Source organism: Paralichthys olivaceus, chromosome 20 (assembly GCF_024713975.1).
Source record: "Paralichthys olivaceus isolate ysfri-2021 chromosome 20, ASM2471397v2, whole genome shotgun sequence".
Taxonomy (NCBI): Eukaryota; Metazoa; Chordata; class Actinopteri; order Pleuronectiformes; family Paralichthyidae; genus Paralichthys; species Paralichthys olivaceus.
The window spans coordinates 832,634-847,183 of record NC_091112.1 but is presented as its reverse complement, the minus strand read 5'-3'; the positions used below and the strand labels follow the sequence as shown (position 1 = coordinate 847,183).

At 45.4% G+C, this 14,550-nt stretch overlaps 2 protein-coding genes across 2 annotated transcripts; one reads left to right on the top strand and one right to left on the bottom strand.

The window, feature by feature from the left end:
- Nucleotides 1–263: 263 nt before the first annotated feature.
- Nucleotides 264–4,034, top strand: tatdn1 (TatD DNase domain containing 1). The gene is made up of 12 exons (XM_020109147.2): nt 264–376; nt 943–1,008; nt 1,079–1,128; nt 1,637–1,700; nt 1,783–1,926; nt 2,055–2,097; nt 2,180–2,265; nt 2,618–2,658; nt 2,734–2,810; nt 3,041–3,111; nt 3,443–3,569; nt 3,754–4,034. The coding sequence occupies exons 1-12, from the start codon at nt 313–315 to the stop codon at nt 3,854–3,856; spliced, it is 936 nt and encodes a 311-aa protein (XP_019964706.2). The 5' UTR covers nt 264–312; the 3' UTR covers nt 3,857–4,034.
- tmem65 (transmembrane protein 65) lies at nt 3,965–14,484 on the bottom strand. The gene is made up of 7 exons (XM_069516343.1): nt 13,563–14,484; nt 8,520–8,564; nt 8,111–8,178; nt 7,977–8,031; nt 6,461–6,503; nt 6,195–6,300; nt 3,965–5,801 (listed from the first exon to the last, which is right to left on the bottom strand). Exons 1-7 carry the CDS (start codon nt 13,834–13,836, stop codon nt 5,670–5,672), a joined length of 723 nt encoding a protein of 240 aa, XP_069372444.1. The 5' UTR covers nt 13,837–14,484; the 3' UTR covers nt 3,965–5,669.
- Between the last annotated feature and the right edge of the window lie 66 nt (nt 14,485–14,550).

The following is a 14,550-nucleotide window of genomic DNA, read 5'->3' as shown; positions in this document are numbered from 1 at the left end:
TCAGAAAGTTAAACTATATAATAATAACTTTTGGGTGTAGAGATTTAATTTTCATCAGGCTTTAATTAAAACAATAAAATGCAAAAATGAGGAGAATTTGTGGGCATCAAATGTTTTTGTCTCCAGAACAAATAAGTGTTTTTATTCGTGATGTTATTGTTGTTATCGCATTTATCGTTAATTCTCCATCAATGACGATGTGAAACCATAGACTGTATATAAAGAGGACCAGTATTATAAAGAGTGTGAAACACTGGGACCAGTATTATAAGACCAAGCTGTCTGCTACAGGGGTTACGGTGCTGTTGCATTATGGGATGTGTCAGAGCTGCACGTGTGTTGAGAAGAATCAAAATGTCTGAGCTCAGGTTCATCGGTGAGATCCAGATTAACTCAACCTGTTAACACGGGAGCTAACCAGTTAGCATTAGAGTTAACCAGTTAGCATTAGAGTTAACCAGTTAACACGGGGGGTAACCAGTTAACACGGGAGCTAACCAGTTAGCATTAGAGTTAACCAGTTAACACGGGAGCTAACCAGTTAGCTTTGTAAAATATAACCAGTTAACATAACAGAGGTTTGTCACTGATCACATAGAACATCTGGATCTGTGTATGTCCTGGATCTGTATCAGAATCACTTTATTCAAACTGTATTATGACAACTTGTAAATAAGCTTAAACATGTAAACTGTTTATACTTAATTTACATGTTGATCCAAATTGCAGATTTATTTCTACTTATGCTCATCTTTTACTTTTTACTTGTCTTCTTGTTTATTTATAATAATAATCATAATTTATTTTGATTACGCTGCATTTTTTGCTTCGCCCTTACTCGTACTGTATAGCTGCTGTTCATCGCTTGCTCAGGAGATATAATAAAGTATTTCTGACTCTGGTTCTGTATCAGTGACACCTTGTTGACGTGTCCCTCCTCAGATATCGGTGTGAACCTGACTGACCCCATGTTCAGAGGTCTCTACAGAGGGAAACAGAAACACCACGGTGAGGACATTCTCCTCCGTCTGTCTTCTTGTTCTACGTTAATCTTTGTGCCGCTGTGTTTTTCTGACAGATGACTTCGACCAGATCATCGACAGAGCTCTCCAAGTTGGAGTGGAGAAGGTAAGAGAAGTATCCAAACACAAAATATATATATATTCTCTAAATAATGTAAATAAAGATGGACGAGGTGTGTCCTCCTCGGTCAGGACGTCTCAACCTGTTTTTATATATCGTCAAATAACTAATTAAAACCAAACTGATCAGAAACAAACAATTTCCTCAAACAACAGAAACCATCTTTAATTTATTTCTTGTTTGGTCCGTGTCCCATCTGCTAACATGGAGGAGCTTTTATGACCTGTACTGCAGCCAGCCACCAGGGGGCGATTAAGACAAGACACCTTAGAGTCTAAACTCAGTGTCTTCTTGGGCCACGTAGACGTCTCGTCGCCTGCCGGCGCCATTACCTCTTTAAAAAACAGTTTGTCAACAAAGTGCAATGAATTCTGGGACGTGTTGGGCCGAGGAGGAACCTCATGTCGGAAGCCTTCGTTTCTCTGGGACGAAGGGACGTGTTTAGAAACGGGACGGTCTGGTCGCACCACTTTATTTGATTATTTGTCTCCAGTTCATGATCACAGGAGGAAACCTGGACGACAGCAAACAGGCCCTGAAGTTAGCGGAGAGCAGAGGTGAGGACGTCAGACGCTCACGAGGGACAACGTGAGACGAGAATCTTTTTCTGTGTGCTCACCGCGCTCCTTCCTCTCGCAGACGAGTTCTGCTGCACGGTCGGCTGCCATCCCACCCGCTGCGGCGAGTTCGAGCAGAGCGGAGAATCCCAGTACCTGTCGGGGCTGAGGGAGCTGGCGGCGGCAGGCAGAGGGAAGGTGGTGGCGGTCGGAGAGTGTGGACTGGGTGTGGACACGGAGACACACACAGAGACACACACAGAGACACACACGCAGTATGAAAACTGTGACCCTCTGTTGTGCACTGATGTGTTGATGCTGTCATCAGTTGTGTCTCTCTGCTCTCTGGTCCAGATTTTGACAGGTTGGAGTTTTGTCCAAAGGAAACTCAGCTGAAGTAAGTTTTCACTCAGTCAAGAGTTTCGTCAAATCTTCAGAGCGAAGATTCAACCCGACGTTTTGTCGTCCGTCTGTCGCAGATACTTCGAGAAGCAGTTTGACCTGGCGGAGGAAACCAAGCTGCCCATGTTCCTCCACTGCAGGAACTCCCATCAGGAGTTCATCGGTAGGTTCGTCCCCCAGAGACGTCGTCTACGACTGAAGACAGACGACGACTGACTGACTGCAAACTCCCTGCACACATTCGCAGTCCAGACTGTTTTTGTCTGCAGCTCAGAGCGGGAGTGTCCGTCAAGACTCATCTCTTCTTGTACATCCGTCTCTTCTGTCTGTTAGAGAAACTTCTTCAGTCCCTAAATTACAACGTGAAACTAAAACTATGAACAAACATGAAGCTTCAGACTCAGGAGAGAAAACGTCCCGAGAGTTTCTCTTATCAAAAAGATTTAGTCTTTGGATTTAAGCCTCCGACAGACGAGTGACTGTTCACATTTGTTTCTCTGTTCTTGTTCTGTCAGACGTCATGAAGAGAAATCGAGACCGATGTGTCGGGGGAGTGGTGAGGACGCTGCTTCTTTATTCACGATGTTAAATCTCAGAGATGGAAAACTGAATGTGATTTTGGTTCCTCCAGGTTCACTCGTTCGATGGGACGGCCGAAGACGCTGCTGCTCTCGTTGAGCTGGACCTTTACATCGGAATAAATGGATGGTGAGAGGATCTTTAAACGTGAAGACTGGATCTGACCTAAACCAAATCTCCTCCATGTTAGCAGATGGGAGATGGAGCATCTAAAATCAAAGTAGACGTTAAATACTCAAAGACGGGTTCTTTCATTTCAAGATGTTAGTTTGAAGAATTTGTTCAGTGGCAGTTTAAATATCAGTTCACTGAAGTTTTAATGTAACATGAACCATATTGAACATTATTCTATTTTTCAGTTCTTTGAAAACGGAGGCGAATATTGAAGCGATGAAGTCGATTCCCAGCGAGAGGCTCATGATAGAAACAGGTGAGCTGCAGCCGCTCGGTTGTGATCGAGACGTTTAAGTGATTAGAAAAGTTTGAAACTCCAGAGTTGATCTGATGTTTTACGTTTAAATTCACAAACTAATTTACAAACACAGCAGAAATCCTAAAATGTGACTTTTTATCACGTAATAAATCATAAATTACTGTCAACAGCCTGTAAAAGTAGAACGTTTCACCCTGTGAATGAATAAAATCAGTTTTCTACTGGAGCTCCAACACGTTTGTAAAGAAATAAAAGAGAAAATGTTTAACTTCAGCAGCATCATGACGTGCAATCAATAAATATATAGATGTTCATGTTTCCTCCTCAGATGCTCCGTGGTGCGGAGTGAAAAACACCCACGCAGGCTCCAAACACATCAAAACTACATTTCCCACAAAGAAGAAATGGGAGGCGGGGCACTGCCTGAAAGACCGCAACGAGCCCTGTCACATCATGTGAGTGTCGTCACGGTGACGCAGGAGTCAGTCTGTGTGGACGGGGATTCAAACTCATACAAAGTGAAAATGTCGTGTGGACGGAGTTTTAGTTTGAACAAGCTGTTGATTCTAGAATCAGTGGGGTGGGAGGAGGCAGGAAGAGCTAGAACTGCAGAGTTAACGAATGAAATGTCTCCTGCAGACAAGTGTTGGAGGTGATGGCGGCGGCGAGGGGGGAGGAGCTGCTGGAGCTGGCGAACACGATCTACAACAACACCATCAAAGTCTTCTTCAGCTCGAGCTGATGATGAAGAGGCTGACTGAGGTGTGTGTGTGTGTGAGAAGCACCTGATGAACCTCTGACCTCACAGCTCTAAGGCTCCCTGCGATGACTGAAAAGACACAGCGCCACCTGCAGAGCCAGAGGGGAATCCTCCCAGATTTATTGTCACATAATGAAATAAAACACAAACTTTAATCACACGCGATTGTTACAAACATGTCAGTGCGGCTGCTTCATTGTCCACAAGGGGGCAGCACAACAACACTCCCTTTACACTTTGACTGTAAAGTATTTTTCTCATTTTGCCTTCAGACGATGAAACTGTGCAAAATATCTCAATGAAGAGCAAAAGAAATGAAAACATGAGATGAAGCACAAACATACAAGTTCAGGTTTCCATGGTAACAAACAGCATATTGTTGATTAATGAGTTATTCAGCCACACGTGTTCCAGAGGTTTGTGGTCCGACAGACGAACATGTCTCCTCTCTGTCCCAAATTTTACAGGATTTCAAACCAGAAAAAAAGTTTCGGCAACTTTTCAAACTTGTTCAAAGAAAATAATTCAGAATCTTTTTACAATTTGGAACCAGCGAAGGAAATAACCTCAATGAACTGTTCAGCATCAGTCATTGGCTCGTTTATTCCTGTTGCAATTTAAAAAGTGAAGATATTTTCTAAGGTTAGATTTAAGTCTAGGTCACACGAGAACTTTCACCGTCCTAGATTTTATTATCGTAAACTCGTGTCAGACGTATTTTTCAGCTGTTCGATAACGATGAAATGTATTTTCACGTTTATTTGGCCGACAGGAAACTGCGCCTGAGAGTTCGAAGTCTCAGTGATTGATCACGTTCAAGAGAAACTGATAAAAAACTGTTTTATATTATCGTTGATTGTATTTCAGTTCGGTTGTAAAGAATCAACAACCGATCGATTCATAATTTTATCAGCATATCAGTCAACAACGCAATCATTAGTTACAGCTTTGATTTGGATTTAAATATAATAACAGGATGTAAATATAACGAGACGTTTAGTCCCGGTTGTGATTCGACATCTGGAGCTTCAAGTCACAAGAAAACAAGCTTCAAAAGAAATGCACCTAAGTGTCTGTGTGAGAAAATGAAAAGACAGAAAAACACAGATACTGAAACACGAGTGTAAAGAAAGAACTTTCCAAACGCCTCCTTCGTTATTCAACACACGTACACATTTAAATCTGAGGATCGTAGAGCTTCATCACTTCTTCATGCAAAACAACTCAAGCATTTCTCGAGGTAGCAGACGATTCTGTTCCTGTTGGTTTTTACTTTTAAAGATTCAGTTTCAGTGTTTTTGATCCAAATTGACCAGATAGTGTTTCAGAGACGTCGAGTGTGTAAATCAAAAACAAAACAACAATCAAATAGAAAAGAAGTTAAAAAATGAATAAAGCATTCAATAGTGTTTCAACCGTCGGAACAGTTGGTTTGTATCTCGAGTTTGTTTCTGACGCTGATGTTTAGGAAGAAGTCGACAGGAGCCGGTGAGCGTGTCTCATCATCGATTCCTCATCTCGACCCACTGGACCACCGAGCCACAGAGTTAAAACATGAGGTCTGATGACGTGAATGTGAAGAATCGATGATGGAATCAAACCCACGTCACTGTTCCCCCGTCAAGAAGAATGGATTTTAGTGAGAGGCAGAAAATGGGTACCACAAAAAACTAAACATCATCATCAGATTTTCCCAAACTGCCTCCAGCGTGAGTGCAGCCGGAGAAACATCAAACTGTAAATACTTTGTTGACATCAGCAGTTTCCAGTTTGTAGGTGCAGCTGTCGAGGCTCGTTAGGAGGACGTGGCGTCTCCGCAGGGTTGTGCGTCTTTCTCCTTCTCTTTCTCCTTCTCCTTCTCGTCATCCAGAAAAAACAGCGGGAACATCCCCAGAATGCAACCAATGGACACGCCAATGGCTTTACCCTGCAGGAGGAGGACGAGAGAATCAAACCACCACATTTACTACAGGTCCAGATGTGTTGGTGACGAGGAGCTGAGGAAACGAGCAAATCACTGCTGAGACGTGACAGAAAATACAGATGCTAAATCAGGTCGGGGTCAGGTCGGGTTCAGGTCGGGGTCAGGTCGGGGTCAGGTTCAGGTCGGGCTTGTTTAGTTTTCTCTGAGCTGAGGTCAAAGAGATTCGAATGATAAGAATAAAGCAAAAGCTTTTTACACCAGGGAGGTTTGGTTTTGCTTGTTTATTCTTGTGGAACAGGAAATATTTAACATTCCACAGAAATGTCAAAAGGTTTGATTCTTGTCTGTTTTAGAAAACAGCTAAAAAAAGTGAACAAATGAAACATCAAGTCTCACCATGTGCGAGCTGAGTCTGGTCTGCCACATGTCCGCCTGCTTGGGCGTCATATCAGGAACCTGCATCCCCAGTTTGGTGGCCAGAGACTCCACATAACCTGCAAGACTACAGTACAGGTAGAAGTTAAAAGTCTGGGAGGGTGAATTCAAAAAAAGAGAAATATCCAGATAAAGAAACCTCGGTTCATTATTTTGCAACAAACAAACGACATGAGCTGTTCGTGGACTTCACACGTTCACCCTGAACCCTCAGAGACGGTTCTTACCCGAGACCCGCCAAGTCTGAGACCAGGTTCCCCAGAGCTGCAGCTGCAGAAACACAGGAGACAAACCTCAGAGCTCCGTTTCATGTTGTCACAACTTAGGAACCATTAACAATTGTTCAGTACAAATAACACAATATTTTGATATTGGGATTGAACCCAAAGCTCTGTGTGTGGAGGATTATTGAATATTTATTTAATTTAATATTTGACGTGTACAGTGAGTTCACAGCTTCTGCCCGACACCTCTACGTTAAAGAACCTGGAGTGAGGATCCTCCAGGACGAACTGTGTCCCACATACTGAGCGTCTCTGAAAAACCAAAAACTCCAAACAATGGATCAAAGCTGCGAAATACAAAACGAGGTGTGAAAGTTTTCTCACATCAGAGAGCCGCTCCAGGAAAACCACCGAGCTGCGAGTCAGCGAGTTCCTGTTCGAGGTTTTACCGTCGGCAGAAATCAGCTTCATGACAACTGCACTTAATGTACGACATCAGCAAAGATCTGCAGCTTTGAGAGACGGAGCTGTGGAGAGGGAGTTCACAGTAACGAGCGCTCAGGAGCCGTTTGTTCTGCCTTCAGAGGGACGACGCTCCCTCTTCTCCTGCAGGAGCTCAGACTCCAGATGGAGTTTCACTCACAGAAGAAAAAACTTGACGAGCGAAACAATCTGGCCTCGAGTCAGCGACAGCGACTGTGACGCTGAAGAAGCAGTAAAATAAAAATCATCTCTGCAGGCTGGGTGACGATGAATCAAGTACAAAGCGGCGCCTGCACGGAGAAGGAAGCCACTGATCTGGAGCCCGACTTCAGCCTCTGATTTGCACTTTGCAGAAGGAATTGGAGCCAAGTATCCATGGAAACGGAATAATCTGGAAGTGAGAGGATGGAGACGCAGGCTCCGGTGCCTTCATGGTCTCACAGTGTAATAAAGCAAAGCAGCCATGATGACATCAGGATGTGCTGAAATAAATGAGATCTCGTGCAAACAAGTTTTTAAAAGAGACAGTTCAGGGTTTTTCTGCAGCTGCTGACATCACGGCTGGTGCTTTCAGACTCCATGTATGTGTGTGTGTGTGTGTGTGTGTGTGTGACTTCCTGCCTGAATGGAAGCGATAACATCTCCGTCAGCTCTTTAAGAAACACAGGAGGAACATGTAACTAGTAAATTCACTGCGCTGCCGCAGGTTTAACGTCAGTGGAAAGATTGGAACTGTCCCGGTTTGATTTGTTGGGATCTTTATTGTTTGTGCATCTACAGGACAAACTGATGAATGAAATCACGCTGACGTCCATTAAAGACATTTATAGAAACATTCGTTCGGCTGCTGACGACTGTTAAAACATGGAGGAGGAATGATGATACGTGTTTTCAGTGCGTGTTCTTTACACGGGGATAGATCCCTGTTCAGTTTAGTGCTTCAACAAATGATTCATGTCATTGCTGAAGAATCTCTCGGTGTTTGAAGATGATAAATATTAATTTCAGTGACCCGGTCCACTCTTTGAGTTCTTACCCGCCATGGTGGAGATGCCCAGAGTGACTCCGATGGAGAGCTCGATCTGTGTTCCCTGGAGAAAACAAGAGAACTGAGCTGGAATCAGAAGGAAACATCAGATTCACTTCAGACGAGTAAATATCTTGACTTACGGCTGCGATCATGATGGCGTTATCGAGGAAACCAAATCCAACAAAGGGGATGGCGTTGTGGAACAAAACTGTGAATGAGCAGAAAGTGAATTAATGAACAGGGTGAGTGGAAATAAATGACTTACTAAGCAGATAGAAACTTCAGCTGGATGGTTATGAGCTGTTTTCTGTTGTAATGAATTAAAAATGAAGGTTTCAAATGAAAATCTTCTAACAACTTGTAAATCATATTGTTTTGGAAATCAACTTGTTAGTTTAAATGCTGTGAGATCGTTTTGATGAAGAAGATTCAGAACTAATCACAGTGTGTTTGTGCCTCATTGACCCATTTTATCTACAGAGTCAAATATCGGCTGATAAGTGTGTGTGTGTGTGTGTGTGTGTGTGTGTGACAGATAGAATCTCTCACCATATCTGATCTGAGCTGAGGTCAGCGGCGAGGGCTCGAGGTTCTCTGAGAAGACAAAGCATCAGAAGTTGTCTCGTTAACCGAGCTTCGACTTCGTAAATCAGTCGAGTTCCTCAACAAGTCATCGCTCGGCGGTTTTAAAACATCGGCCTCTTCTCCACTAATGAGGACGGGTCAGTTCAAGAATCTTTGATCCCTAAATTCTGTCTCTTCAATTAAATAAAGAAGAAAATGATTTTCAAAACGATCGGTTCTGTCTTTTCGGAGCAACGAGAAGAGCAGGAAGTAAAAACAGTTAGGTCACAAAAATAAAAGGGTTCTGGAGGGAGCCGCAAATCTGTTCCGTAGTTTCTGTGCATTGTTGCTCACAAACAAACCAACGAACGGGTGAAAACGAAATATAACAATGGACCCTGAGCGTATGACGAACCCTCCACTGTGTAACACCTCCACCACATCACATCTGAATCAGAGAGACACTCTTCAGTTTGGGTGTGGGACCTCGTGCAGCTGCTGACTGACTCGTCTTGTTGAAATTTTAATTTGAAATGCTCCGTTGAAAATATCCGGCCACACTGTGAGAATAACTCACTCCCAACCTTTCTGATTTCTCACTGCAGCACAACTACAAACACTCAGGACTCCTGGGAACACCAGTCCAGAAATAGGTCCGAGTGACGCAGACAAACATTAATGTCACCGCACGACGAGTCGGTGGCAGCAGATTGAGACTGAGATTAGTGGAGAGTTGTGGTTGTGTGTCGCTGTTAGAATATCTGATATAGAACAGAACGTGTGATTAAATCTAACGTACACCGACTGTGTTTATGTTTCTAATTAGACGTCAACAGATGAAGCAGCATCTGTTGATGTCAGGCTGCTGGTGAACACACACACACACACACACACAGCTTCCTCTCCTTTAGCAGCCATCACCCGGTCGTTCCTTCAGATTTAAAATCTCTCGTTCACATGGATTCATGCACGTTTACTCTGCTAATTAGTTTTTCTCACACACTTCAGATTCTTCAGAGTTCAGTGGGACGAGTGTCGACGCTCAAACAACAAGCGGTTCACACACAGTGAGTCACACTCGCCTGAAGAGAAGGTTTGGCTCTGTAAAGTTCACCGTTTCTAACATGTATGATATTCCGTACGCTGAGTATCAGCTAAGAAATGATCCGATTTGAACATTTCAAGCGTCACCGACGACAACGCTCACAGATTCGTGTTCTGTGACGTTCGCTGCAGATGAACAATAAACACATTCTGCTGCTGCAGCAACATCAGCTGACGTGTGAGACGTTATCGAGCCGCACGCTGCTGCGCTCAAGAATCCCGTTCCTGCAGAATGACATTTTCAATCTGAAAACCCGATAACGGTGGTTTGGTCCGGTGACTCAGAGAATCGTGATAAATCGTCCGTTTGAGCTCGATGGTCAATGAGACTCGACCCACCGGGATTTTTAATGACGAATGAATATCTGGAGTCTTGATCCGAAGTTTCTCCAGAACTGCTTCAGTTGAAGAGGAATTCAAGTCTCTGCTTGAGTCCTGTCCCGTCAAAGGGACACAACGGAGGACTCACACTTTCCTTTGAGTCCATTTCTAACCGGCCTCAGTGGGACACTTTGTCCAGCTGAGACAGAAAAAGACCCGAATGATCATTAATATCACAGACACACATATCGATGTGGATTAAATTAGGCCACAGCAGAAGGAAACAGTGGGAGTATAGTGCTGATACTGTATGAGACGTTTCCAACTCGTCTCATTTAAAACCACTTTCACGCTCCGACCGACAATTCAACACCTTTCATCTTAAAAGCCACATCAAAGAGAAACCTGTGTGTGTGTGTGTGAGTGTGTGTGTGTGTATTATTCATCGTTCTCATGTTTGTTGAGGTTTCCCATTAGATATGTTTGATGAAATAAAAACGGGCTGAGACGTCGTGACTGACAGCTGTCACTGACTCAGGAGCACAAATGTGCGACCTCACATCGCAGCTCCACTGCACAATCACTGCTGCACAGACTCTGGCTCTGAATCACGATTTTCCTTTCACTTGCTTCATCTTCTCGACTTATCGCAGAGTTAAATTAACTACAAGGTAAAGAGTGTTGGACTCTCTGGTGAGGAGGTCGAGTTGTGGGTGAAGAGGCTGCTGGGAACAAAGAAAGATATTTCTGGTTCCAATTCTGCGATGTTTTTATGAACTGTCTGTCGTGAGTCTGATGCCTCATCCGTGGTGTGGCTCGGTTCCATTGAGACACGACCGATAACACTAATCCAGGAGCACGTGGGACGTTCTCCAACTTTTCACATCGTCACCGAGCCTCTGGTTTGTTTCTAATGTTTTAATGAGCGTGGTGCTCAGCTCGCTGGCAGACTCACTGAGGTGAACACGTTTCTCTGCAGTTAACTCACTGAGGTGTCTCTGTGGCTTTTAAACTCATTAGAGGTAGAAGTAATGGGGAGGAATGGAGGGGGGGGGGGGGGGGGGTGATCTGGACTGGAGACAATTGCTTATTAGTGAAGATTTTCAGACACAAACTCGACCCTGCACGGAGACTAATGAATATGCCGCGCAGAGAGAGGTGACGCTGTGCCACCAAACGGCGTTCCACATGAATCACTGACGCTGCGGCGGCCGTCATGGTCGAATTTGTCCCGTCACACTTTCATAACGAGCCGAGGACTTTCTTACAGCCTATTAGCAGCACAAAGGAGCTCGGACGTGTACTTTCCCTCGCTCTCCAGCGGCAGCACCACGAGAAGTCCTGCTGTGCACGTGAGCCGTCAGAACATCCGGAAAGTTGTCACCGTCCTCGCAGACAGCCCGACAGAACTGGACTTTGCTCCGCGTGAAGACTCTAAATAACTCAAGTGAGTCGGTTAATGAGGATATGAAGTTACGCTGTGACTCAGTGTTTGGGTCAAACTGTCTCTGGCTCCTCTCTGGTTAATTAATCAGCGTAAACACAGTTCTGGGACCTTTCAACTCCGTGGACTCTCAGTGAGCTCATCGGGAGGACGACTGGGAGATGACTCTCGTCTTAGTGAAAGCACCTTTTGTTTCAGGCTTCACAGCCAAACAGCATAAAATCGTGCACTCGTAGGTTTCCATCCTTTTCAAAACGTTCTCTACTGGTGCAGCCGCTATGGAAGACACATTCCAACACAAGACCTCTTGCACAACCGTCTCTCTGAAGAAGTGTGAGCCAACGCCTGGGCGTGGACGCGGAGATTAGAACCTGTCTCTGAAATATTCTATAGCAACAATAAAAGTGTCACTTTGCTTGAAACTACATTCACACACAGATAACACTTAGTGAAGAAATAGCTAAACGAACAGGGTAAGAAAAAGAAGCAGGCTGAAACACCAGATCACATAACACGAGTCTGAGACTGTCTCGTGTGTTGGCAGCGGGTTTGTGTTTCAGTGTCTGACCGTAGTGGAAAAAGAGGGGGGGGGGGGGGGGGTCCAGAGACGAGGACGACAGTAAAAACACCATTAAACACTGAGCGTGTGGAGAAACTGCCGAGCTGAGTCGGTGCGCTGCAGGTTGTCAAAACCACACGAGCCTCATATCATCGCACGAATCTGTTTCTACAACTGTGAACAATCGACTGCAGAGGAATCACATCACTCGTCACGTGATTCAGCAGCTGGGTTTCACTACTTCAGCCCGAGGACGAGTCACCGTGGGTTTGACTCACGTGGAGACGATGAACTTCCCTTAGAGAAACAGAAATAACCTCTGCTGCAAAAGAGGAACACACACACACACACACACACACAAATATATATATTTGAGATTCATCTGGGAGATTTGTTAATTGTATTATTAAATTATACAAATTTAAAAAACTGCGTTCCAGCGGCTCAGCTTGAGAGGAGCATGTAACAGTGTTGACGTTAGCCAGCTAGCCGTTGTTAGCAAAGCCAGTTCATAATAACGCGTCAGCGGCATTTCACGCAAACTAACCAGGACGATGACAACACAAGCTTTGATCAGAGCCTGTTCACTTCTTAATACAGAGAAATAAATGTCACGGCGTAGCGGCGTCCCAAACTGTTGACTCTACGTGATCATTGGCGCTGCGAGGTCCGAGGCGAAGCGCTAGGTGGCGCTGTGAGCCAAGTTCAACCCATAGATTTAATGTAAATGAGGTAACAAATGTGTTTGATCATGAATATTTAATTTACGGCTGAAAGTTCAGAGTCTCTTTAAACCTGTCGGACAGAAACACGCCTCATCCATTCAGTTCAACTTCATCTACAACAGGTGTGACGTCATCTGCTCAGGTGTAAGATACCTGAAGGATGAGTCACATGATCCATTCACAACTGTGCTTGAACGGACCTCCTGTCAGGTGACCTCTCTCAGGTGGTGACCTGTCAGGTGACCTCTCTCAGGTGGTGACCTGTCAGGTGACCTGTCAGGTGACCTCCTCTCTCAGGACCTGTCAGGTGACCTGTCAGGTGACCTCTCTCAGGTGGTGACCTCCTCTCTCACGTGGTGACCTGTCAGGTGACCTCTCTCTCGGAGGTGGTGACCTCTCTCAGGTGACCTCCTCTCTCAGGACCTCTCAGGTGACCTCTCTCAGGTGGTGACCTGTCAGGTGACCTGTCAGGTGACCTCTCTCTCGGAGGTGGTGACCTCTCTCAGGTGGTGACCTCCTCTCTCACGTGGTGACCTGTCAGGTGACCTGTCAGGTGACCTCTCTCTCAGGTGGTGACCTCCTCTCTCAGGTGGTGACCTGTCAGGTGACCTCCTCTCTCAGGACCTGTCAGGTGACCTCCTCTCTCACGTGGTGACCTGTCAGGTGACCTGTCAGGTGACCTCCTCTCTCAGGACCTGTCAGGTGACCTGTCAGGTGACCTCCTCTCTCAGGACCTGTCAGGTGACCTCTCTCAGGTGGTGACCTGTCAGGTGACCTCCTCTCTCAGGACCTGTCAGGTGACCTCTCTCTCAGGTGGTGACCTCTCAGGTGACCTGTCAGGTGGAAGCTGTGACCTTTGACCCGCAGTCTCTTACCTTGAGCGATGGCCATGGACTCGAAGCTCTGCAGCTCCCTCAGCAGACACGTCCTCTCCGGCGGCTGGAGGCGGTAGATGAACTCCTTGGCTCTCTTCGGGGAGTTCAGCGGTTCCCCGGGCTCGCTCCTCCCGTGTGTGCCCATGCGGCGGCCCGGCGCGTGTCGCCCTATCCCCGGCGGCGGCGGCGGCAGCAGCACCCGGGGCAGCGGAGGAGTCGGAGCCGGCTTCAGCAGCTGGAGTCCGGCGGCTCGGAGGAGACGCAGCTGGGTCATGGCGGTGAAAGTAAACCGTGAAACGTTAAACCTGTTTGTCTCCGGTTCAACTTGTGTCTCGGTCCCTCACGCGGACCCGGGCTCGGCGGCACGAACAGCGGCGGGTCGGTGCTTCAAACTCGGGTAAAGTGGAGTTAAACCGGCGGACATGTCTCCGGCCCTCACACCGTCTCCTGCTCCGGAGGCTCCGGTCACAGGCTCGGCTCCGGAGTTCGGTTCTGCCCAAGTTCAGCGGAGCAGCAATGGAACAGCGGAGTCAAGCCGGAATCAAACCTGCGACATTTCCGGCGGCGGGATTTCAAAATAAGACCTTGTGCTTCCGGTCATACATTTCACGAAAAAAGCACGAGTCCATCAGTGGGACATAAGATGACGTAATAATAAACATTAAAAAATAAAAAAACTAATTCAGTGTGCAGTGAAGTAATTATCGTATTTCTAGATTTAATGAACTATTAAAAGAATTAGAAATAATCTAATGTGTCTGTAACTATAAATACATGACGACATACATTAATAAAGGACGGAATACAACAAGTACATGTATATCAATCAGTAAACACAAATACATCATTAATAAATATGTGGGGGATATATTCGGTGTGTGACAAAGACTTTCCATGTTTGTACCATATTCATTTCTGCATCGTTTATTTATTTCTGTGTGTTAATTGTTTATTCATTTCTTCATTTATTTAATTATGTAGTTCTACA